Source organism: Python bivittatus, unplaced genomic scaffold (assembly GCF_059951505.1).
Source record: "Python bivittatus isolate LINGU-HERP-01145 unplaced genomic scaffold, Pbiv_v1 ctg000980_np1212, whole genome shotgun sequence".
Classification (NCBI taxonomy): Eukaryota; Metazoa; Chordata; class Lepidosauria; order Squamata; family Pythonidae; genus Python; species Python bivittatus.
Window position 1 is genome coordinate 20,811,232 of NW_028277125.1, and position 23,722 is coordinate 20,834,953.

At 34.4% G+C, this 23,722-nt stretch overlaps 1 protein-coding gene across 2 annotated transcripts in view; it reads right to left on the reverse strand.

Annotated features, from left to right (window-relative positions):
- Positions 1–23,722, reverse strand: part of RSRC1 (arginine and serine rich coiled-coil 1) — a 196,012-nt gene that overhangs the window by 76,916 nt on the left and 95,374 nt on the right. For both annotated transcript variants that reach the window (XM_088132040.1, XM_088132039.1), the window contains exon 6: positions 13,920–13,971. In XM_088132040.1, the coding sequence (XP_087988166.1) occupies positions 13,920–13,971 (52 nt within the window). The remainder of the gene's footprint in view (positions 1–13,919; positions 13,972–23,722) is intronic.

Here is a 23,722-nt window from a genome sequence, read left to right on the forward strand (position 1 = left end):
TCTGTCAGAGAAAACAAGAAGTTAAAAAGGTTATAAAGATAACATTAACAGCATGGGACTGCCTTGTCAGGACTCAAAAGTGCTTAGTAATTGAGGCTTTTATTCATAGTTTATTAAGATCCATATAAATGGCACAGTTAATATGATGCTTTAGGCTTTATTTTGCTGCAACCTGGCAATAATCACCTACAACAGCTGAATATGGCAAATTTATCTGCTAGAGAGTACAGCTCATTTTATCAGGTGTTTTTTACTAAAGACTTTAAAGAAAATATCAATAGCATATTGCTTAGGCATGTTTTAGATTTGGCCAAGTCAAAAAACTGAAAAGTTCAAAATAGCTAATTTGTCTAGGCAGCATGTATCTCCTCTGGAATTATCATGGGGTGGGGGAGGAGAAGGACAAATGCATTTGCCTTACTGATACACTCTGTTGTTATTAGGGACAATGTAGTTAAAAAATAATGGACATAATATTATATTATAAAAAATAGAATATAAACACATAGCAAAATGTGATCTTATCACACAAGCTGCCAGCACAGATCATCTATGCTGATCATAGCAATCATGCAATCATTGCTATCATCATGTCACTGGTCATCATGACAAACAGAAATCTGCACAGATATATGCTCTTAATTAAACAAAAATGTTATATTACTTATATATTATATATTATATTACTTCCAGTACATAAGACCAGAAGTGTGTCAGCAACAAACAAAACAAATCTTTTAAATGTGAACATAGCAGCTACTCAGTCATATCTTCCAACGCATTCATAATTCAAACCTACAGTTAGGGTTGCCACTTACATATCACCCAAAAACGGGAAAGTTCCAATGAAAAAGTGAAAATACATTATCAAAAGAGAAGTCAAAGAGGAAACAGATTTGCACGGTATTTGCTAATTCTAAGAACACACACTCAAACACATATACTAATACACACACACACACACACACACAGGGGTTGAATGAAAAATAATGCCTGCACTTCCATAATAGAGATATTTAATACATGAAACAGGAAAATAATCCTTGAAATGAGCTCTTTTGTCACTTGCATTTAGATCACCACATAATCACCGCCATTCACCATGTAATTTTGCCAACAATGGACAAGTTTCTTAAAGCTGTCACAAAAGAACTCCACACTTTATCTCTTCAACCAGGTCCTGTCAGTCCTCTTCATCTGACTCAAACACATGCCCACAAAAGTATTCCTTTAATTTTATGAAAAGGTGGAAATTAGATGGTACTAAGTCTGGACTGCATGGCAGATGGGTAGGATGGTGAGATCCAACTTCCTAAGTGTCTTGTGAGGCCTAGCATTGTCATACTACAGCAAAAGTTCCTTTTTGTGCTTCTAAACTCTGATTCTTGTTTCAAAGTTTTGAGTGTTGCAGTGTAGTGCGTCTAATTGGTAGTGGGCCAGGTACAAAGGGATCCAACAGAAGAGAATATGTGTAGCTCAGGGTTGAACTGTGGAGCCTTGGGGTTCTCTGAGCCTGGTTGTTTTCTTGCAAACTTTTCGGTACCTGGCTAGGTAACATCTTCAATGCTAGAAGGGAGTAGGGTTTGATCTCTGTTTATATACAGTGTCACTGGCAGGGCAGACCACTGTATATAAACAGAGAGCAAACCCCATTCCATTCTAGCACTGAGGATGTTACCTAGCCGGGTAACGAACATTTGCGAGAAAACAACCAAGCTCAGAGAACCCCAAGGACTGCACAAAGGAATCCTTGTGAATAACATCACCTGCATCCCCAAAATCTATAACCATGAGTTTTCTTTCTAAAGCCTTGCTTTGATTTTTTTTTTTTTTTTGGCTGGTGAAGCTTGGTGATGATATTCCTTGGACTGATGCTTTATTTCTTGTCATAATTATAAGCTCATGTTTCGCCAGTTGTCACAATGCTGTGAAGAAATTCCTCATCTTAATTCTCATAGTGTGACAACACTTTCTGACAAATTTTAACTCTTGAAATTTTCATCTCTGCCATGAGCATGCAGAGGAACCCATCTTGCACAAACTTTCCAGTACTGAAGAACATCAATACTGTAACCCACATGTTCCTTTGAAATTCCATGCCTGACAGCAATTTCCTTTTGAATAATCCACCGATTGTCCTTAATCAGTTCATCAACCTTTCTTGTGTGAAACTAATCAGTTGCTATCACAGGTGGTCCATGTCATTCTTGATCACACGAAACAGCTCTTTCCAGTTCACCATCTTTACATTTTTTGGACCTATGATGCTAATACTTATGTCCACACTGTTATCACCATAAACTACCTGCATCTGGCAGTGAATTTCAATTGGAGGGACTATTTTGAATTCAATCACAGCACATTGCTTAAAGTGCACTGATGAGTACTTACTGCAGAATTTCATTTCATGAACAATATCAACATAACCTTTTCTCACAGCAACTTCCTATCAACTAAACTAAAAGAACAGATGCTAAAGATCACATTAGTGCTTCTAACACATCAATACTACAATCTGTTGGTGACTTATAAAATTGGAAATTTTATAAAATTTATGAAAATTACTTTTCATTCAACTCTCCTACAAATTTTTAAAAAGTCATAAAAATTTAAACAGAATATAACACACCTCACATGGTAGGAAATATTGTAGCCAAGTACCCTCTGGGCTAGCTCAGTCTATATTCTAGTTGCAAACTTCTTAAAATGTTCATGTGGAAGTTCAAGTTTTCTCCCACTGTTGTAGGTTTCCCCTCTTGTTGTTAAATAGGACCTACAGAATTACTCTTTAAATAAAGGTTGCCTTTGAATAGAGTACTATTTTTTATAAAATAAAATACATGGCCACCTTATCTGAAACTTGCAAAGGTCCCAACTTGTCCCAATGCTTGGTTTTATGATAACCGGTTATATTTAACTATACTATTAGTCACAAGCACATATTTCTATGCACTCAGAGACTGAGCTAAAACTATATGGTATATCTCAGCTTTCCCAAAAATTGTATATACATATGTTTTGGGGAACAAAATTACTGCCATTGTGGATACAATTTCCATTACAATTGAAGAACACTAGATTGGTGTAGTTCTATTTCTGATGGTCTGATTTCTAACTTATCCGATTTGGAGATTGCCAAACTGTATATAAGTTCACTGAGTTCCTTGGAAGAATAGAGTAGTACTGTAATGAGTCAAATGTGCCTCTTTTAGCAGCATAAACCTAACATATGTACAAAAAAATAATTACTTTTGATATAACCATTGGTCATGAAAAACACAATCCACAACTCAAACAAGGAATGACCTAAACTTTAACTGTCATTTTTCATACTCACAACAAACCAGTAGTTTTCTATTTAGGAACAATATTAATTTTACTGGGTCTGAAAATTATAAAAATGGTAGGGCTCTGCAGTGGTTCAGAATTGCAGCGCTAGCTGCACAATCCCAGAAAAAGATGTAGCAGTTTTGAAGACTTGTAGAAAGACTACATTTGTGCCCCTGCATTTGAAGCCACTTCTCTGGATAGTCCTAATAAATAAATAAAGTGTATGTTAGATCAAATAGTGGCAAGAATGTGCACAGTAGGTGTTAAAAAAGAGAATTCTTAGAAATTAGTTTGAGCTAAAATCTGTGCATTTTAGAGGAGAGGGAGAAAGAGAGAGTAAACACAAATTTCGTACTGGATTTTACAGCACCCTTTATTATTCTCTTAAAATTAAAAGTGTCAGTATTGTTTTAAATGACCTATTTATTTTGGCAACACCAAAACGTACAGCAAACTTGCTACTAGATATTGTCCACATCAAGAAAGGAAAATATTAAAGATCCTATAAAGCTATTGGCAAAATAGAAAGAGAACAGCACCTAACCTTCCTTAAAGACAAAGGAGAAGAAAAGAGATACATATTGCATGTTACATAGAATTTCACTATTTGTCATAGAAACAATATAACATTTAAAAATGAGCAATATTTTATGATGGTGTGAGTGTACTAGGATTCTCTGAGCAAAGCCAGAGTACAGCTAATACATTCAAAGGAACCCCAGAATTATTACTATTGCTTAACAAGCCTAGCTTCAAGAAGGCAATAGCACCTAGCTGTCCTTTTCTAGATTTGGAAGTTAAGCAGGGTCAAATCTGGTCTGTACTGAAGAGAGATCTCCTGCGAATATCAGAATTGTAGGACAGACAGAGAAACTGAAAAACATTCCAAGAAAGCCAATGCCTACCACTTCTGTATTGTTCCCAAGAAAATCAATAGACAATTTCCACATGAAGGAGAAGAAAAGCAAGATGGAAAAGCACCCAGAGCATTGCTTCTGGAATTATTTACTATTTTCTTCCAACAGTAGTCATAAGCGGTACCTTCATTTTCTGCTGTGTAATTTTGTAATGTATTTCTGCTTTCCTTTCACATTTTCCTGTGTGTGTTAAGTATGTATGTGTATTGGGAACCCTCCACTTTGGATCATAAGATTGGCTGACCAGAATAATGGAGTAGATAGATTTTTGGCCTGATCCACCAAGGCTCTTATGTTTTTAAGCAAAAATCTAAATAAAAGCCCAAAAGTATATCTTGATAAACATTGACAATAATGAGCTAAAAATACTTCTCTGTGAAAAGGACATTCACAGTTAATTCTATTGATTTAACAAGAAATCCTAGTTCCCTTTTTCATATAATCCTTTATTGAAATATATATTATTATCTAGTAGTACATAAAATAAGAATAATATATTTTGAAAAAAGAGAACGAGCATGGAAATATTTTAATGGTTTTGAATATATTTAGGACAGTACCTTCTATATTTAAGTGTCTTTGGAATGCTTTTTAATTTAAAAAATTGCAAAACCCAATTAGTAATATGAGCATTTTGAGAAAATGTAACATTAAAAGGTGCAACATTATACTTAAAGATATATTCACCCAACTTCTTATAATCAACTATAAATCTGAAGGGACATAAATGCATTTTATCAGAGATGAAAATCTTCACTGACTGTTAAAATGAGAATAAAAATTATTACAATCTCGTAATTTGGCTTGCAGCATGCATTAATCAGAAATCATAATAAATCCACATGCTTCTCAGACAGCACATTTGTCAAACAGTTTTGTAAGATAATGACATTGACAAATGGGTTCCAACTTAGAAGGGTCAATCATAAACTCATCAAATGCTTCATTTAATTTCTTAATTTGGACAAACACAATTTGTTTATGGGAAAGATATCAGGTGTTCATGAATGAATAATGGCTAGGAAACCAAACTCCATTAATCAGCTCATGATTACAGATGACTCCAAGATTGTTTATTCTAATTTCATTCATTTGGATTAAAGAAAATATGAGCAAATGAAACTATTTAGAAAAAATGGCATATACTTCTCTATTTAATAAAGTGGTAATAAATACTGTTTCAATAACTGTAACACAATTGCTTGAGTTAAAAGCTTTTTTGTTAAACTGAGAAATTAGTATAGATTATTGATCATGAAACTGCACAGACATAAAAAAAAAGCTATGAAATCCATGATAATGGTGTAAAAGTGTATATTCCAAATACTCATTTACTTTTTTTTTCTTAGGGAAAACTAAAATGTGACTAGAATGTTTCACAGGTGGGAGAGGTGTCACGTTTTTAGGTGCACAGTGAGTTATTTATTTATTTATTTATTTAGTAGACTTATCCCCGCCCATCTCCCTGCAATGGGGGACTCTGGGCGGTTTACATCAAATTAAAACAATAAATACATAATTAAAATTTATAAAAAGAAAAACACATTTACACAAATGGAAGGAAGAGAAAAAATCCAAGAGGCTGATGGAAGCCACGCCAGGCCTCTAGGGGGCTAGCCAACCCCATTTCTGACAACCTCCCTCCCCACCCCAGGCCAGATGGCAGAGCCAGGTCTTCAAATCGCTCCGAAAGGCTGGGAGTGAGGGGGCCTGTCTCACCTCCGGGGGCAAGATGTTCCAAAGGGTGGGGGCTACAGCACAGAAGGCCCACCTTCTGGACCCCACTAATCGGAGTTCTTTTGCTGAGGGGGTCCGGAGCATGCCCTCTCTGTGAGATCGGGTGGGACGGGCTTGAAATTGTGGGGGCGAGGCGGTCCCTCAGGTAGCCTGGCCCCATGCCATGTAGGGCTTTAAAGGTGATAACCAACACCTTGAATTGGACCCAGAAGCAAACCAGTACCCAATGCAGCTCACGGAGCAAAGGTGTTATAAGGGTCCTTCTTTGGACCCCAAAAATAGCTCGCACGGCTGCATTCTGGACGAGCTGAAGCTTCCAGATACTCTTCAAGGGTAGCCCCATGTACAGCGCATTACAGTAGTCTATCTGGGAGATAACAAGGGCATGAGTGACCGTTCAAAGGGCATCCCAATCCAGGAAAGGATGTAACTGGTGCACAACCCGAAGTTGTGCAAAAGCCCTCCTGCCCGCGGCTGCCACCTGCTCTTCGAGCAGGAACTGTGAATCCAGGAGGACCCCCAAATTACACACTGGGCCTGCTTGGGGCAGTGTTACCCCATCCAGCACCAACGATGACAACATCCCGGATATAGAGGAGCCATTAACCCACAGCCACTCCGTCTTACCAGAGTTCAGCTGGAGCCTGTTGTTCCCCATCCAGACCCTCACAGCCTCCAGGCACCGCAAGAGGGCGGTCAGAGTTATGCTGAACTATTAACTATTCCTAGATTAAGAGTTGCATAAAATTTTAATCTGTCATTAGTGGTAAGGGAAATAGCTGCTAAAGAATTGCTATCCCAAATCTAGCAACTGACCATCCCTTCGTATGCTTGGTCATTCCTCCTTACAACTGGAGATCTAATAGATCTTAGTGTAATTTGGGATAACAGCAGTCCCAGAAACATTACCAACCAGCATTATTTGAGGCAATAGTATTAACGTTTTTGCAGTTTTTCCATCCTGCATATACATCAAAGTTTGTCTATGTCTTGTGTTTTCTCTATCCTGTATTAATTTTCAATGCAAATGTAAGGATGTTCTATGAAGAACTTACAGGTATGCTTTAAATACCCTTTTTCTGAAACTAAATTTCAGTTAAGAAAAAACAACCACAACTATTCTCTCCAATTTACAGAGATGAAGATAAAAAATGCTTCAAACTCTATCAAACTCCTTAAAGTACAGTAAACTTTTATCTCATGTTCAGTGTTCTAATCAGCGAATTCAAAGGAACTATGATGACTGACAAATGTTTGGCACTACAATTATTTGTTTAAAAATTAATTAGTAAATCATTTTTACAAATTAGATTACTTGTATTGAAGATACATACTATTTTATGCCTGTTTATGGCAAGCATTAGAAAATTATGACAATGAAATGTTGATATTAATATACTCAGAATTATTAAAAGTCCTACAGATGCAGACTGGAAAGGAATTCTCACACAAAATAAAGTTCTATTGTACTTACATACTGATAAAAGATAAAAATGATCAGCTATAAAGAGTATTTAAAATATAAACACTGAAGATCAGCTATAAGCTGAAGATTTTTCTCAGGCTAATTATGGAAAACATCACTGGAAGAAGAAGCCTTCTTGTTATTTAAACTGTATGAGCTATACCTATAGCTTTTGATGGCCAGGAAAACCCCAACAGATGGGGTTATGATTATGCAAAGTGCGTGGGATTGCATCTCAAACCTGGATGTGGCTCTAATTTTCTATGCATTTAAGGGGTCGAGCTTTTTCTTAACTGTGTTCAGTTATTTAAATAAGCTTATTTTAGGATTTAGATTAACAGATGATGAGTTTCTTCCTTCAAAATCGAGAAAAAAGTACCATTGAAGTTTACCAGCATTATTGGAAGGATTTCAGTAAAACCATTTTAAAATATTAATTAACATTTTTAACACTCAAATATTTCTTAAGGGGTCCATATGTTCTATGATGTTTCTTTAAAAACTGCATGACTGGGTCATGCTTTAAATCAGCAAATTGGTTACTATTTGCATTCTTGGAAACAAAATCTCATTTTATAGTGTCTGTAATGGTCCCAACCTTATAGTTCTGTTTCAAAATATTTTTGTTTTGTTTATATTTTTTTCTATCTATTCTTCCTAGAATAAGGTGCCATTCTGAAACTCAGAATCATCTTCTTTTTCAGTGGTGGCCACTGGACAGCCTCCCCAAAGATGAGATCAGCAGCTACCTTGGCAATGTTTCAAAAGATAGTTAACACAGAATTATTCTAAAGGGCCTACATTACATTTTTAATGGAAGCTAAGGTCGGCCTGCGATGGTTGCCATTGTATGATTACTGAAACAATGAAGAAATTAATTTGATCTTTTACTGGGTTTTTATTTTTAACTGTATATTTGTATCCTTTTTATTACTGTAAATTATGAGGATTCTTTGGACTCTGGTAGTATATAAATATGAGAAATAAATAATCCATTTGGGTAAACAGGCAGAAACAGAAATCAATAATTTTAAGTAACCTAACCATACATTTTTCTTTTAATGGCAAGCATGCAAAATTCAGCTGAACTTAATTAATATTTGCATCAGAATCATTCAAATTTTATGCTACATTAGCAAAAATCTTGCTATTTACCTTTATATGGAGCTAGTATGAAAAAAATAGTCACTAACACTACAGTCGTAAAACAGCAATTCTGAAATGTTTAAATCCACTGAAGTCAATTTAAAAAAGACGCAGAAGATTTATACTATACTTATGGAAAGGAATGACCATGAATGCAAAACAATCCGTGAACGAAAGATTAGACAGATAAAAAATGATAAATATGAGTCTTGTCTTTCCGTTCTTGCCAGCCTAAGATTGTGGGTTCCAGCCAAAAAAATCCTTTTTTCTCCCATAAATATGTTATATATATTATAACTGTTTATATAATATTATGTCTGTGTACATACTCTCCAGAAGCCACACATTAAAACTGGAGAGAAAAAAAAATCAAATATATAACACTATGAGTTATTAACTAGTGATGAAATGTCTGTAAAAGGAAAGGAAAAGGAAAAGGAAAAGGAAAAGGAAAAGGAAAAGGAAAAGGAAAAGAGAGAGGAGAGAGGAGAGAGGAGAGAGGAGAGAGGAGAGAGGAGAGAGGAGAGGAGAGGAGAGGAGAGGAGAGGAGAGGAGAGGAAAGGAAAGGAAAGGAAAGGAAAGGAAAGGAAAGGAAAGGAAAGGAAAGGAAAGGAAAGGAAAGGAAAGGAAAGGAAAGGAAAGGAAAGGAAAGGAAAGGACCTGAGGTGAAGATGATGCAATGGGATGTAATTGGATAGGACAGGCAGGGGATAAAGGGAATAAAAGAAAAAATAACTGATTAAGGAAATCTCAGTATATACTTGTTCTAGGCTCTTACTTGATTAATTTTAATTTGATTAATTTGATTGGAAAAGCTCTGGATTTGTTACTCTCTTCTATCTAAGTGTACTCTAACAGACCACATTTCTTAACATCATCTACATTCTGCTATTATGATTTGGTAAGGAAAACATAGTTTGAAGTAGGTTTATAAATCTTAGATTGCTTTAATCATGGTTGGTCATTATAATTTGATTCCACAAGCCTAAGAGGTCACCTTAACCCCTTGCCAAGACAAAATCATGTAAAAAGGAATAACTTCTCATGTTAAACTATTTCTGGCTGCTTTTCTCTCAACTCCCCATCCTTCTTCATATTTTTTGGAAATAAATTTGTTTTCAAGCTTAGTTCTTCCCTCATGTAAAGTTCTCAGGTGCCAGAATACTAGAGGGGTTTTTTTCTGTTACTTCTGTAGAAAGAAAAATTATGTGCTGCAGTAATAACTATCAAGGAATTGGAAGAACTACATTAGCTAACAAAACTGTGCATCTGCTTAATGCAAAGTAGTAACTCTCAAAGGAACAAAGTACTGATTATTTTTCACTTGTTAGATATTCTGTATATTGCTAAGTCAGCTACATCCCAATCACAACTCTAAACAGACAAAATACCTACTTCTGAGAAGCTGTTATGCCTTAAAAGGAAGATGGGGAGAATTTTTTTTTTCTTCATATGATCCCCACTACTATATATAAACAGACCAAAACTTCATACTCCATACTCACACTGATGTTACCTAGTGCCAAGAACATCACAGTTCACCCTGGGTTACATATATTCTCTTCTAAGGCATCTACAATGTATTGCCAATTTCTAGTTCCAGTAGCATTTTTCAGTATCGCTAAAGAATTACACTGGAAATTAGAGGGGAAGATTTTAAAATCTCAATACATATGCAACACTTTAAATATAAACCAATGACTTGATAGAACATTAATTGATATACATTTTATGTCATTTCCATAATGTAAATTACTGAAATAGGTACATAAGCATATTGCACACATTCCATTTTTGATAATTTCACATTCCAAAGAAAACATAAGATGCAGCCCTATGAATGTAAATAGAGCTAATATTAATAACATTACAGAAATATACGCAATCTCATACTATTCTTTTTTAAATTAATCATATCTAATTTCTAATATTTAGATGAAAAATTGTAATATTTTATTTCTTCCCAGCTGGCCTTAAAACTGGCTTTGCAGAGTTACTAAGCACTGAGCAAAAGAAAAAGAAAAAAACCTGCTCTATTTAACTAAACAATTTTCATTAAAAACACAAAAAAGAAAAGATCTATAAAGTAATGAGTGATCCTATTAGTTCCACCAGACTAAAATCATATATTCTATGTATGTGGTCTCCTCAGCCACATCTGTTATGAAACATCTTAGAACCACAGACTGTAGACCACTTGTTATATAAGACTGAGCAAATACAGATTTATCACTCTTATGAAACATTGAAGACAACCATAGAAGAAATGTTCTGCATTGCAACATCTAACATTAATACATTTGTGTTTTTCTAACTAATTCATTTATAGAAACTATTTTTAAAATAATTGTGATGCAGAATTAAGTGAGCAAACCGGCTATATAATCAGGACATAATGAGTTAAACAGTTACACATTCAGATAAGCTGTCAAACAACTCCATTATATAAAAAACATAAATAATTCCTCTGTCAGTTTTTACCACATATTGCTAATGTCATATTAACATCTCTGTTCTGAAGTCTGTTTTAAGCTCTCAACAATTCTGTCTTTAAAATATAGTATTTTGCATGCTTTTTTAGAAACAGGTTTGAAATGCAGATTCCACATGCAGATCAGACAGCCATTTCAACTCAGGACTTTGAAAGCACACATCAATCAACTTCTGCAATTGCTTTTATAAGTAGAAAAGAATCTTTGCAGTGTAGCAAATTTTGGACAACATTTTAATACGATTAGCAGAAATTAACTATTTGGAAACGTTCATATATAGTATGCTTGTAAAGTGTACATTTTTAAAATTCAGTTAAAATATGGATTATTCAGATATGTTTTGAGCTGGGGCATTTCTACTGAGATGAGGTATTCAATATTGTGAATACTGTCTTAATAGTATTTGAGACAAGAAGGATATATTTAATGTACAAACAACCATGAAACCTTTTACTGTTCTGCATCATTCAATAATTAATGCTGGAAAAGAAATCACAGACACCCAAGTGGTTTGGCAACTGTAAGTGACAGAAGCTACGCTAAATCCTCTGTTTACACTGGGGATTAGTTGAGTAGACTATGAGCAGCAAACTGAGCTGTCCATGGTCAAGGGAACCAGTTCCTTGTCAGCCTATAGGGCACAAGGACAAAACACGGTCCTGGTATGAAGTGACCCATAAACATATTCCAACGAAGGATTTATACAAAGCCAGTCTGCCTCATAGAAACTCCATATGACCATTAACTGGGCTGCAAGGCCTGCCAGGAGGCCTAATTACAGGCCTACAGAGCCCAATAACAAAAGCTGAAGAGCTTTAGCCTAGGGATGATCTGCTTTATACTGACTTGAGAGAGTCCATATAGAGTGACAAAAAGAAAGAGGTTTAGCTTTAAAATTCTCCCAAGAGAGACAGCATTGTAACTAAGCCTGGAAAGCCCACATGCAACATACTTTAGATAGGCTTAAACATACCACCCTCTCAAAATTAACATTCAGGAACTGCCTGCTTAACATCTGCTCAAAGAGAGCACATTGCTGTGATATTGTTAAACTATATTAAAATAATGCAATACTTATTTATTCTATTGAAAAAAATAAGTAAAGAAAGAAAGTCACTCAAACATATAGCGATTGAGGATAAAGTGGAAGTTCTTAAGGATATAGAATTACTTCCTTTAAACAAATTATTTGGTTAATTATTTTTCTCCCTGTGTGAAGAAATATACAATCTGTGATTAAAATGAAAACTATGAGGAACATTAAAAAATGTTATGAATAATATAATCTGTACAAGCTTCATATCAATATAATCTACGTAAAAGACTTTTTAAAGGCAAAAGTTAGGTGAAATACATAATGGCTAAATAAGTGTGAGATATTTCAAAAGTTCATTTGAATCCATTATAAAGAGAAATACCATGCATAATATTGTTTATATATAAAGTATTTTAAAATATGCTTTAAAATATGCTCTTAAACACTGATTTTAAAGAAGTATTATTATTAATAGCTCTCTGAGATTCAAATATTTTTGCTGATCGCTCCAAAATGCTAATGATCTTGAATACAGTCAGTGATATTTAAGTGTGCTCAACAACTGTAATGTATACTAAAAGGGGAGAAAAAAATACATACACACACCAAGGACACTAAGTTCAATTTTTACCAGTAATGAGAATACAGCCTTCTGGAGTTAGCATTGTACTACATGAATGCTTCATTACACACGTGCTTCATAAATAAAAGTATAAATAAATATTACAATAGTTTGATATGCTTAAAAAGGAACGTACAGAATAAATGTGAAGCAAAAAGGATAAACTGTTAACTCCCAAAGTTTTACAAACCACTGTTTATTGATCATAACTCTTAATTAGTCAGAATGAATCCAAAAGCTAGACCTTCCTTTTCAGTATTTCAACAAATCTCTCACAAAAGACTTCCTGGCATCTTCTTTATGATAATTCAGTGTCAGGTGAAAACCTGCATATTGTCTCAACAATATTTAAATAAATAGTAGATCCTTACAGTGTAAGAGCATTTTTCTTAAACTGAGATACATTGTTATAAATGCCATTTACAATGGAAGGAACATTTTATTTTTCTCCGCACTTTGAATAATTTTAATTTTGTATATGATACTTCAAATATACATATGCTTCATGGTTTTTTCTTTCTGTAAATTGCCTAGAAGATGTTTGTTAATATGAAGCCAAAGAAAAGGAGATACTATTATTTAAATTTTGTGAATACCACATATTTTCTAATCTTATACTTTATTCAAGAATAATATGGAACTCAAAATTTAACTCTGATTTTAAGGGTTTTTAAAATAATATTAATGTGTTACAAGAATCTCAATATTTCAACACTATGCTTCTGATCCAAATGGCGTAAAACTCATAGAATCTGTAATATTCTGAAAAAACCAGGATATTCTAAACTATACATTTCATCATGAGGTTCAAATAAAAAGTAAATCTAAAATTAAACAAAAAAATTGTCTTTTGCACATTGGATGATGCAAATGAAACTTTAGAATAAAATAAGAATATAAATTCAATAGGATAGGTAAATAAAGCAAATAGTGTATCATGGAGTTGACAAAGATTTTTATCTCCTACTAATCTTGGGATATTTTGGCACTATATTTTTTCCCAAATGAATTCTTACACCTCTGTCTATGTGAAGGCACTAATCAATCATATAATATACTAGGGCTGACTTATTAACTATATAGCAATAATAACCCTAAGTAATATGGCTGTTGAAGTAAACATGAGCCCATTTTACTTTATTTTTTTAATCAATATTTTTATTCACTTACTTACCAGCAGCTTCAAGGACCAATTGTAATCTAGCTTTGGCCTGCTCAGCAGCAGACTGGGAAAAAAGAAAAGAAAAGAATGCAGATTATAAATAATGTATTTGTGCAGTAATTAAATGTTGAAATCTGGGTGGATTGATGTCAACACACAGTTCTCACATTTATTATGTATTAATAGGCATGTGTGATTCAGTACTAATCCACTTTATTCTAATTCTTGGATCAGATTTTGTAACAAATTTTACTTTTGTTTTCAGAATTTAAATTTAAAAAGTATCCCCTAAAACATAAAATATACAGAAACCAATTTTATCATGAACTTGTTTTATGTACAAAAACACACAAACATAAGTAGGCATTTATCTTACATCTTGAGTGATAAAAATGATAGAAACTGCTTTTCTACAGTGCCCTAATAAAAGCATTCACATTAGTTTGTAAAACTGGTTCAGGTACAAACAAACAAACAAACAAACAAAAATACTCTGAGAATACACTGCTTATATAATATGGCTATGCACAAAACTGGGATAAAATATCTATACTTTTTTTTTTATAAGTGTATAACATTATAGCCAAGAAAGAAAATAAAGCATATATTTAAAAATTTGTATAATTTAAATGCTCAGAATAACTTTATGCTTTTCTGATGCATTCAGTGTGCTTAATTTGTTAAACATAATGGATATATAAACTCATAAATTAATTCCAGGAAAGCCACATTGAAAAATACAAATAAGTTGAATAAATCAGCTGGTACTGGGGTTTATAAAAATTAGCTGTCTTAATAATAAAGGTATACTGTTAGATAGATAATAGGAATTGTTCATCCATGCAGAAGCTAACCTCACTCACTTCTTCTTGCATAGAAGTAGATTATTGGGGGAGGACTATTTGGGTCTCCCTAAAACCCTGACAATCATGCTTGATATCATGGGATGCTGGATGCAGCTCTATAGTAAAAAAACATTTTAACTAACCAATACAAGATATATTTGCTCAGAGTTTTCTTCTGCTAAAGCATGTCAGCACTGAACTATAAAACTGCAAGAGCTCTTTTTAAACAATGAGTAGAACCTTACATTTTCCCTTGTGGTCTAGACACCCTCCACTGGACTTTGCTACAGATCTTTGCAGAAGCAGATTTGTCAGCTAAACACATTTTTGACACTTACATAATTTGCAATGTCTGAATATTCTGTAGGTTAGATCTAAATCCCTCTGCTAGATATAGATATGCTAGATATTTTCAAAATTCATCAGAAAATTACAAGTAATTTCAAATATTGATAGTTTTCTACATATTAAAGAGAGAAAATAAGTTTGACAATTACATTTTTTTCTCAGTCACTAAACATTTACAAAATACTACGAATATTCTCACAGTTTTAAAAATGAGTGTGCATCTTAGAGATATATCCAATTTTTAATATGTGCTCAAAGGTGCTACAAATTTGTGAGTTGTATGCATTTTGCTCACAGCTACTAAAACTCTGCAGAACATTTTAGACATCATTTCTGACTCTTTTTTTTTTTTGGCAAATATCTCTGAATCAGAGATATTTGCTGAAGAGCACACTAGCTAATAAATCTACAGCTGTTTGGGCAAAGACAAGTTGCAAAAAGCATGCTTAAACATTTCCATTTTTTCACTATGAAATGCTATTTTAAATCATATTATTTCTACAAATTAGATAACGGCACTCAGCATAGACTACAATCCTACTTATTCTTATGACCCTAAGATTAAAAATAAGGGAACCAAGTTTCACCTTCCCTTTGTTTCCTATAGTGGGATACTAAAAAACATTTTGACTTTTGTTCCTTTGGAACATTCAGAACACTTCACTAGAAAGTTCTAACATTCAGAACAATGTACATCTGCTAACCATTTAATGTACATAAACTCAAAAGTATACAGAAATTATGTGTAATCATCAGCTTCCGGGACACACTGTTAATAGTGGGGATGTAAGCTCTCCTGATTATACACAACATCAATGAGAGATATATGGGAAGAAAGCCTCAGTGGGATACTCCCAAGCTACACCAATTTTCTGTCCTGAGATACATAAAGAGCTACTAGTCTTATTTCATTGTTCTTTTAAATTAGTACATATATATGTGCATAGGACAGGCACGGCAGGCTGGAGCTTTTCTTAAAAAGCACAATTCCTGTATGTACATAATTCCTGTTTATACATAAGAATACCACTATATTGATAAAAATTAAAATCAGTTTTTTAAAGTTAAGTAGTAGGAAAATTAAGCTTTTCTGTTAATGTATTTACTCAATTGCTCCTTACATTATAATGTTAAAGAGTATTGTATTTATTCAAAAGAGCAGAAATTAAATTTAAGATGACATTTGTTCTAAAAAAATGTACACAAAAGTGGGTATACAGAAGTACAGGTAGTCCTCACTTAACAACAGCAAATGGGACTGTTAACCCCATCGCTAAGTGATGCAGTTAAATAAAACATCATGTGACTGTGCCCAACTTACATCAGTTCCACTGTGGCTGTTAAGCAAATCACCTGAGGTTGTTAAGTGCAATGTCATGTGCCATGGTACTTATTGCCGGCTTCCCCACTGACTTTGCTTGTCAGAAGCTGGCTGTGAAGGTTGCAAATATTGATCATGTGACTGTGGGATGCTGCAACTGTCATAAATGTGTGCCGGTTGCAAAGCATCCAAATAGTGATCACATGGCTGTGGGGACGCTGCAATGACATAAGTTCAAGGACTGGTCCTAAATCTACTTTTTCAGCACTGTCATAAGTTCAAACGGTTGCTGATTGAGGCAGTCATTAACTGAGGATTACCTGTCCTTTTAATCAATATGAGGTTAACATAAAGTCTCCTTCAAGTTGAACTGAACTCTGGTGATCTCATGCACACACCTATGTAGATTTCCTGGCAACAACACTATGGACGTTTTTTACAACTTTCCAGCCCAGTCTACAATCCTGAGATTTACTGGTGACCTCCCATCCGAGTACTAAGTAGCCCAACTTTGTTTTGCTTTCAGAGATAACCGAGTTTGACTAGGTTAACTAGCCTAATTAGTTAGCTAACTAATGAAAGCAATATAATAAATAATCAATGAGGATATTCAAGGGAGCAATAATAGCCAAGGATTTGCTAGGTGGTTCAAATCTACCAGTATCAATGATAACAATGGGAAAGCGTAGCACTAGTACCTCACCATCCCAGATTATCTTCCATGGCAGTCCAATCTATACTGTTAGTATAATGACAGGTGTTAAATCTCTACAAAATCCCAGTGGGATTTTGCAGTGGGCTTAATAAAAATAATCTGTTTCTGTAAGTTGTATACAAATGTAAGAGGATCCCTGATTTTCAGAGTACACTACATAATACACTCTTCTTTCAGATAAATGCATAAATAATAATTCCAGAGTACCTAGCTACTAACAGTTTTGCTTATTAGAAAAGACTGAGATCATAATTTGTGATGGACTGGAATGGAGGAAGGGGGGCGAAAACAGTGCTCTCGTCTCCAGAGCAATGCTCTGGAGATAAGCGGAGAAAGCTGGCGCATCCCTAAACATTCCAGAAGATAGTAGAGACTTGTGCCTGGGAACTGCTGGTCAGTCTGAGAAGATTTCTGTAATCAGGTGCTGGCAAATAAACCTTGTTGATTGAACCTGCATGGTCTCCAGGAGTTCTTTGGGCTAGGCCTGATATAATTACTATTAAGAAGCACTAGCGTGCATCTTTTTGAGCCTCAAAAGTGATGTTACATGGAGCAGGTAAGTTTTCCACTGGTTCCCTATGACCAACAGAAAAGATAAAACATTGCTGAGGTCCCTGTGACCACCATAATCTGTAAAATTTATCATGTGGGTTAGTTTGCATGATGAAAACTAGTATTAAGATAAAATTTAACCTGCAGTTTTATACTTAGTACATCTAAAAATATAAGTTAATAGATTCATTTACAGGTAGTCCTCACTTACCGACCATTCATTCAGCGACCATTTGTAGTTATGACAGTGCTAAAAAAATAACTATATGTCTCATTTACAACCATTTACAACCTTCACAGTGACATGATCTCCATTACGGTCAGTACACACTGTCTTGTGCCTGGTTTCAAGACTGTTTGCATAGCATGCCTGCAGCTTCCAGCCCCAGGCTGCAGTGCAATCGCATTGCTTGTAATGTGTACAAGACAATAAGCAGGCACTTCCAAAGGGTGGGGAATGGTTAGGAGGCAAACAAAAGCCGAAGACATGAAACAGTAGTCTTGTCTCTTTCCAGCTAGAAGGCACAGTCGTGGGCACAGTCGTGGTCATGTGATTTCCCATTTAGTGACCACTTCACTTAGTGGCAGAATTGCCAGTCCCAAATTAGACAAGGACTACCTGATTCTGTTTTTTTTCAAACAGTATGTTTATTTCCAGACATTACTTCCTATCCAGTATGTTACTGATAGAGATAGCCTTAGAGATGGTCATTCAGAATATAGGGATATCAACTGAAGGGTTTAGTTGGTACAGTACTAATAGTGATCTAAGAAGTGATCCTTAGAAAACTGTTATTGATTTGCTGGTATCAGCTCACTTTTTTTTTTTTAACATAACCCTTACACATATGATGATGCAACACATCCTGCATGGGAATCCCATTATTTCTTTCCACATGCTACCAATCGTCATGGAGAAAAATCTGTGTGGTCACTGACAGTCAACAACGACTTGATGGCACAAAATCAATCAATCAATCAAAACTACAAAACTCAATTTTGAGTATTATCCATAAACACTTGGGGGGGGGGGTATGCCTGTGAATCAGTCTTCACTCCTGGCAACTACCTGGATAAGTCCCTGCAATTTCCTTGGCAACATTTTTAGAAGTGCTTTACCATTATCTTCTTCCTAAGGCTGAGAGAGAGTGACTGGCCCAAAGTCACTCAGCTGGCTTCATGACTAAAGAAGGCCTAGAACTCAAGTCTCCTGGTTTCTAGCCTGTTGCCTTAAACCATTACACTAAACTGGCTCTCAAACACTCTTTAAGCACTCCTTATGGTAATTGGTTATTATACTCTGTGCTTAAACTAATGCATTAGAATAAGAAAATGAATCTCGGGTAAGGAATTAGTTTAATATGAGATGACATTAACCTATCTTTGTCATGTAAGATATGGAAATAAATGAAACATTAAATTGTGTAAATTAGAGTTTAACAAAATAAAGCACTTTTCCTTACATAATCCAATAGTAAGTGCATAATCCATTTAACATCATTCAAAAGATTTCATGTCTGAAGTATGAAAGTAACATGACATATAAACTAGAACCCAAACAGTTGCTCTAAAATCATTTGTGGTTTTAAATTATTATTGTTACTATTATTTTATTTTTTATCATTTGTTTTGCTGTAACTATAGTTTTGACAAGTATGTTTATAAAGACTATAAATAACAAATCTGTATTGCATTACAGTATGACTAATCATTTATATTACAATTAATGTGTAATGAATTCTCTGGTATTAACTGTCAAAGAAAAGTAATTAGGAAGAATAAGCTAAAGGTTGCTATGATGCTAGTATTTAACTTACTAGAAATTAATAAAAAGATAAATAAGTGAAGGTATGATTATGTTGTTTTGGAACATAACTTAAAACTTCAATAAAGCAGAGCATGACAGCAAAGTACTTTGTGACTTTACTTTTTCTCAGATAAAAGAGAGTAATTATTGATAAATATATCAATTTTAATATCAAAACATTTCTAATATTTTATCCTGTACAAGAAATTTTGGAAATCCATACACTGTAGCAGCTGAGGAAACACACCAATACTTATAAGTATTCCATCTGCTTAATCTCTCCCACTGATAACACCACCACTCAGGTAAGTCTAACAATCAAGTCTATATGCCAGCTGTACTTATAGCAATCAATCTGGTCTCTGTTGACTCTGTGCATATCCTACACCTTCCCATATGCTAAGAATCCCTGTAATTATCCTGGGACAGGACTAAGATGAGCATTCAACAAATTCTCCATAACAGGCTCTTGCTTATCTATCATTAGACTAGGGGCAAAACTTTCAACAAATATTGCCTGAAATATGAATATATCTTATAGATAATATATCCAAGAATGAAAAAAATATGTATGAGTGTGTGAGAATTCTTGTACTGCTTTCTTTAAATCCTCCTCACTAAATGCCTTTTTATTCAGTTTGCATACATACATTCTCTTGCTTCATCTTTCCTTTCCATATAAAGCCACCTGGAATCACGTAAAAGTGAGATGGGCAGCTATATAAATAGAATGAATGAATGAATGAATGAATGAATGAATGAATGAATGAATGAATGAATGAATGCATGAATGCATGAATGCATGAATCTTAGCAATTTTATAGCAGCTCAGCTAAAATCTATTTTGTGCTAAGTCTAATTTTTATATATTGAAAACGTTTCTAAGAACCCCCAAATCTCATGATATCTCAAAAGATCATTTAATACAAAGCAAATCTGGGTTCAAAATATAAAAATATTCAACAGAAAGTTCAACAGAAATTTCTTAAGTATAGATGGCATTTACTAGTGAGAAAGGTCTTCAGATTTTGTTTTGTTTTCAAAACAATGGGACAGAATTAGAAAGAAAAGAGTTTCCTAAAAAGAATTTCAGTCAAATATGGCAACTTTCTCTTCAAAACCATTGCACTGTAATAACTACTACTACTATAGGAATGATGCAATAAAAAAATAAACACCACAATAAATTAAAGGAAGTCTTATTAATGATAAAAGTTCACCTCAGAACTGGGTCTCCCTGTTTTCATTTCATTTCATTTCATTTCATTTCATTTCATTTCACCCACCTGCAGAGCAGAGAGATTGGAGAAGAATTTCAAGGGAGTAAGCTGTTTGCTCTTCTACACATTGAAAGCAATGCAATAGCACAGGCAGCAGGAAAAGGTCAAGCAAAAGAGAGACTGCCTACAGAAATCCCTTGCTTTTTTTCTCCTCCGCCCCCCTCCCCCCACAGAGCAGAGAGATTGGAGAGGAAGAGATTTCAAGAGAGTACTGTAAGCTGTTTTACGTTGTGCACCTGCAGCTCTGAGCCCCAGGCTGCCAGCACAATCATATTGCTTTTGATGTGTAGAAGAGCAAACAACTTACTGTCTTGAAATCTCTTCCTCTCCAATCACTCCACTCTTGGGGGGGGGGCGCGGGGAAGATCAGGCAAAGGTGAGATTGCCAGGGATTTCAAGAGAGTAATATGTTTGCATGGTGCAACTGAGGCTTGATCATGTTGCTTTTGATATGTACAAGACAGTAAGTAGGCACTTGACTATTCCAAAGGGCAGGGAACTGGTTAGGAGGCAAACAAAAGCCAAAGGTGTGAAACTGAGTAGTCTTGTCTCTTTCCAGCCAGAAAGCAAAGTCACAGTCACATGATTTCTCACTTAGCTACCACTTTACTTAGTGGCAGAATTGCTGGTACCAATTAGGGTTAAGTGAGGACTACCTGTATAATCTTAAACCCAAAAAACACTGTGTATGCCCTACAGCATTCTGTCTTAGCTTTTCTAGCTCCTTTATTTTCTTAACTTCATATAACATACTTACTATCTTCACTTTCTGCGATTCCCAATTCTTTGCTCAATCAGAATATGGTACAATGTTCTTATTTTTACATAACGTAAAATGTAGCAGTATAATCCTGTGCAGGGAAACTATGAAGTCCATCTGATTAATGGTCCAATGCCATTAAGTCATTGTCAATTCTAGCAACCATATAGATATTCCTCATGACGATCTATCCCTAAGCTGGTCTTTCAGGTCTTCCAACGGTGCACTCATTGCTGAGGTAAGTGATTCCATCCACCCTGCTGCTGGTTGTCCTCTTCTTCTCTTTCCTTCCTTTTTCCCAGTATTAATGGCATCTCCAGAGAGCTAGGTCTTTGCAAAATGTATCTGCAGTAGGCTAATTTGAGCCTGGTCATTTGCACCTCAAGTAAGAACTCTGGGTTGATTTGTTTGATTTGATTTGATTTGCTTGTTTTCTTGGCTGTCCATGGTATTCTCAGGACTCTTCTCCAACACTAAAATCAAAAGTGTCAATTCTCTTCTTATCCTGTTTTTTCAAAGTCCAATTTCACTTCCACAGAGTGTCATAGGGAATACCATGAAGTCCATCTAGTAAATCTATATAGATTTCAGCATACGCTCTTCTCCCCGCCCCAACACACATACATAATTTAAATTTCAGTTACCTGGACTGAACTTTTGTATTTCCTCTGATCTTTTGAGCCTTTTGACAATAAAAGTCTCTAAACAAAATACATGTAATTTATATTCAAATATGAAATGGTCAAACAGTTTCATTCTTTCAGAGAAACTAAAAAAAAACAAAAAACAAAACGCCGAAGATACTCAAATTGGAGAAATCCAAAGAAGAGAATCTAAGAGAAGAGGGCTTATGAAGCCCAAAACAAGCATCAATCTTGTTCTTGTTTCTTTTCTTCCTTTGTATACTTGTCTTAACACATATATCCAATTTTTAAAATCAGTTTTCCTGTTATGTTTAAATTACAATTTCTCATTATGTTTAAAACAATGTACTCTGGTTAAAGTAAGCTAGGATCTCTGCCAAAAAAAGAAAAAAGCAATAACAGTTAAGAGGAAAAAGACTAGAGGAACTATATGAAGCCAATACTATTTGTTGCAATGGTTTATGAGATTTAGAACATTAGGTTCAAACTGGCCCAATTTCTGCAGTGTTCAGATTTTTAAAAACCCTTTGAAAGCCATTTTAAGGGTATTTCTTTCCCTGTTAGGGGGGAAGGCTATATCAACAGATTCTGATTAAGTGATATCATCACCATTCTAGCAACATCTTTCACTCTAGAACTTAAGCATTCTTAATCTCAGCTTTCATTCTAGATTTGCTTCAAATAAGCAGAATCAAAACTCATTCATTTAAATCACAATGAAGTCTATCATGTTATTGTGGAAATTCATGACATATGTATAACAACATACAAATGATTTAAATTGAGGTATAAATTATGTCATTTTCATTAATTTACATTATTTATGTGATATCACTACGCAAATGATGCAAATGACATAAGCTGTCATGGAAACACATGATACCAGCAAAAACTATTATATAATAGATTGGATATAACCCATGTGAAAAAATACAGAGATATTGCAAGAACTCTGCTAATATATTTATTTGGTGAATACTATGTTGTTATTCATTTCAATTAATTAAAGAATAAAATGTATTAATATGTGTGTGTGTGTGTATATATGTGTGTGTGTGTGTGTGTATATATATAATTTTACATTTGAGACAGTTCCCAAAACTTCTCAGTTTATGATAAACTTCCAAGTGTAAAAAACTGGCATTATTTAGTTGTATTGGTTAGAAATGCCTTTCAAAACAGAAAAAAACTAGCAATCAAGCTAATGTTTAATCAAACTTCTATTGGAATGTTTATGGAAGAAAATATATACTTAGAAAATATATTTAAATTCTCTGTTAGTGAAAACCATTATTGTCCTCCATAAAATTCCTTTATACATACATATATATGCACAAAAACAGAATATGAAATCAGCAACATTTTACACATTCTCATACTTCAGAAAGCGCTAACAGCATTTCACTAGTTGAAAGCACTTTATCTTCATGTCTCTATAAGGCAGGGTTGGTGCATAATATTGTAATTTATATTGCCTAAATGTTATTTTGGGAGCATTGCATCATTTCTCAAACTTCATGACCTTTACAATTTTCTAAACTTT